The sequence below is a fragment of the Bubalus kerabau genome, chromosome 18, assembly GCF_029407905.1.
Source record: "Bubalus kerabau isolate K-KA32 ecotype Philippines breed swamp buffalo chromosome 18, PCC_UOA_SB_1v2, whole genome shotgun sequence".
Taxonomy (NCBI): Eukaryota; Metazoa; Chordata; class Mammalia; order Artiodactyla; family Bovidae; genus Bubalus; species Bubalus kerabau.
In genome coordinates this window covers 22,704,448-22,707,413 of record NC_073641.1, presented here as the reverse complement: position 1 = coordinate 22,707,413, position 2,966 = coordinate 22,704,448, and the positions used below count along the sequence as shown (strand labels likewise).

The following is a 2,966-nucleotide window of genomic DNA, read 5'->3' as shown; positions in this document are numbered from 1 at the left end:
GTCATGCTATAATAGAGAAAGTGAAAGTCGCTCAGTCGCATCTGACTCTTTGCGACCCCATGGACTATATAGTCCATGAAATTCTCCAGGCCAGAATACTGGAGTGGGTAACCTTTCCCTTCTCCAGGGGATCTTCCCAACCCAGGGATTGAACCCAGGTCTTCCACATTGCAGGCGGATTCTTTACCAGCTGAGCCACAAGGGAAGCCCCTATAATAGAGAACTGACTCTTTAATATGGAATACAAAGAAAGGTGTGGTTAAGAAACAGACATGGTCTCTGACCACTAGGAAGAGGGGCAGGCAAGGCTTCACAGAGGAGGTGATGGGGATAGAAAGGATTGTCCATCTGAACTCTTGTCCCTTTCCTCCTGTTGTGTTCAAAGCATTATCTTTCTCTTGAAGACGATTAGCCTTATTGTCAAAAACCATGTTGAAATCTAAGTGATAAAACCACTCACACTTCAGCAGACATGTTATTTTAACTAACTCTCCCACCTGCTCTCACCAGTGAGGACTGCATTCTATGTTAAAGTAAAAACTAACTGAATACAATAGCTAGTACTGCCTTCTATATTAAAGCAAAAACCCAGTGCTGCAACTAGTACTAGATTCTCTCTTGAAAGAAGAGTTTACTAAATGCCAGTGCTTAATGTAGTGGTAGAAATTGGCATTTTTTTTTATTATGCTATGTATTAAATATGCAATTAAAATGTTTTTAATTTATAGCAGGCACCTGGATGGCAGATCGTTCAACCTTCCCTTTCTTGAGTCTTCTACTCTGTTATTATTTTCCACTCATTTGTGCTTAATTTTGTGATTCATTGATAGCAAAGGAAGCGGAGTTGGATAAAAATCCCTTCTGACACAGTACAATTATACCATAACAATTGTGTAATCATCAGATGCAACGAGAGCCAGCTTCCAAAATCAAGGTTACTCAATCTCTCCTCTGACACCAAGATTTTGCCATATAATGTCCTTTCATATCTGAAATACCAAAACAAGCTTCAGAAATTACTTTCAAACCATACTTTATGAGAAATTACAGTGGCTTGTACCTGTGAATTCATTAAGGGCTTCACCATAGTAACAAACGACATTGTTCGTGCAGAGATGCTGAAAATCTGTGGAAATACTTCAGTGGCCGTGTCTATAGGAATTTCCCTTCTTTTACTGTTGGTGATCTGTGGAATCGGGTGTGTTTGGCATTGGAAACACAAGAATACCATGCAATTTACCTTACCAAAGTTTTTGCAAAGGAGGAGAAGCAGGAGAAAAGAAGATTGTACTAAAACATTCTTCTTGAGTCCCCAGTTTATCAGCCCAAGGCATAAAATCTCAGTTCAAACTCAAGACCGCCATTCTGCTGGGAAGGACACTAACATCCATGACAACTATGAAAATGTGAAAGTGTGTCCTCCCAAAGCTAAAGGAGAAACGGACAAGAAACTGTATGAAAATACTTGGCAGACCAATGCTGAGGAGCATATCTACGGAAATGAGACACAGTGTGACTATTATAATAACTTCGAGAAGCCTAGTACTTCTGAAGCCCCTCAAGAGGAAGACATATATATTCTTCCAGATTCATATTAATTTTGCAAATGTGTGTTTAGTTATTGGAGGGTAAATATTTGCTGAGGCTTTATTGTACTGATACCATCAAGTTCTTCTGTTGAAACTTGATGATCTCCTTTATTGCCACCCTTCTGAATCCTGTGTATATCACTGTGGACTAATTCTAGATATCCTCGCCATCCTTCTTGCCCTGGATTAATTCTGAATTGTGTTTCATTGATTCTTCCTTCTGAGCATTACTTGCTATCTTTTTCTTCTTTTTCTATCTGGACCACTTTTCTGGCTCGGGATTGTCACCGTCTGCTCACTAGTCTTTCTGGCTTGAGTTCCTACATACTCAGTGATGCCGCATAACTGCAGAATCCTTGAGACGCTGCCAGATTCGTCTTCAGAAAACATTCCCAGTAGCCACATCACTCCTCTGCATAAAACCTCTTACTGTCTCCTCTTTGCAAAAGACATACTACTCAGAATTCTAACTCCAGAATTTTACACAGTTCAAATTTACTTTTCCAATGATTTATGTTAATCTCTCACTTCTCTGTGTTCATCAAAACCTGCCAAACCCACCTCTCCTCCTCAGCTTTCCTTGTCTGCCCCCTCTTAAGCCTGCCTCAGACCATAACTTCTTCCATCTGAGTGTTTGAATCATTCCAAACCCACGTATACCCTTTTTCTTTTCCTGGTGTCCTCTAGATTTTGCTGTCTGTTCAGTTCTTTGGGCATTTAAACATATGAGTGTTTGCAATGGCATTTTATTATTTAGTGTCATGTGAAAATGTCCTAAATCCCATACTAAATAGTAAGGAACTGCCTCATATTCATATTTTAGCCCCAATGTCTATAGACTGCCATATGAGGCACTCAGTATTGTTCAGTTGACAAGAATTTAATTGTACTCTTCGCTAAGTACTTTTGAAAACAATCTAATAAATCCATCCATCCAAGGAATATTTATTGAGTACCTTCTATTTACTTCTTAGCGTGCTGTACACATGGACGGGGTAAAACAGTGAAAAGAAAGACATGGGTCCTGAGCACACACTGCCTAGTGTGAAAGAAAAGACAATCAACAACTACTATGCTCTTTATTAAGCTATGATACTTCTTAAACCCACCGTTGTATATGCTGCTCTAAATTGCTCAGGCTGGAACTCTGCAAACTACCTTTTTTCTTTGCCAGGTGTACCCACTTTAGGATCTCTCAACAGGGGAAGGCTGGCAGGCAATAAACAGGAAGCAAAGGGGGCCTGCCCCTTCTTGTTCTCCCTGTTGTCCTGAGATGTACTCTTTTCATTTAATTTACTCCAGCATCACTGGTGGTTCACAGTTTCCAGTTTCTTCCAGCACTCCTTAGAAGCAACTTCTTTGCACCTTGTCAGAGAC

General features: G+C 40.1%; 1 protein-coding gene across 1 annotated transcript; it reads left to right on the top strand.

Moving 5' to 3' along the window:
* Positions 1 to 1,115: 1,115 nt before the first annotated feature.
* Positions 1,116 to 2,523, top strand: GAPT (GRB2 binding adaptor protein, transmembrane). Its single transcript, XM_055554607.1, has one exon. The coding sequence runs from the start codon at positions 1,116 to 1,118 to the stop codon at positions 1,596 to 1,598; it is 483 nt and encodes a 160-aa protein (XP_055410582.1). The 3' UTR covers positions 1,599 to 2,523.
* Positions 2,524 to 2,966: the final 443 nt, after the last annotated feature.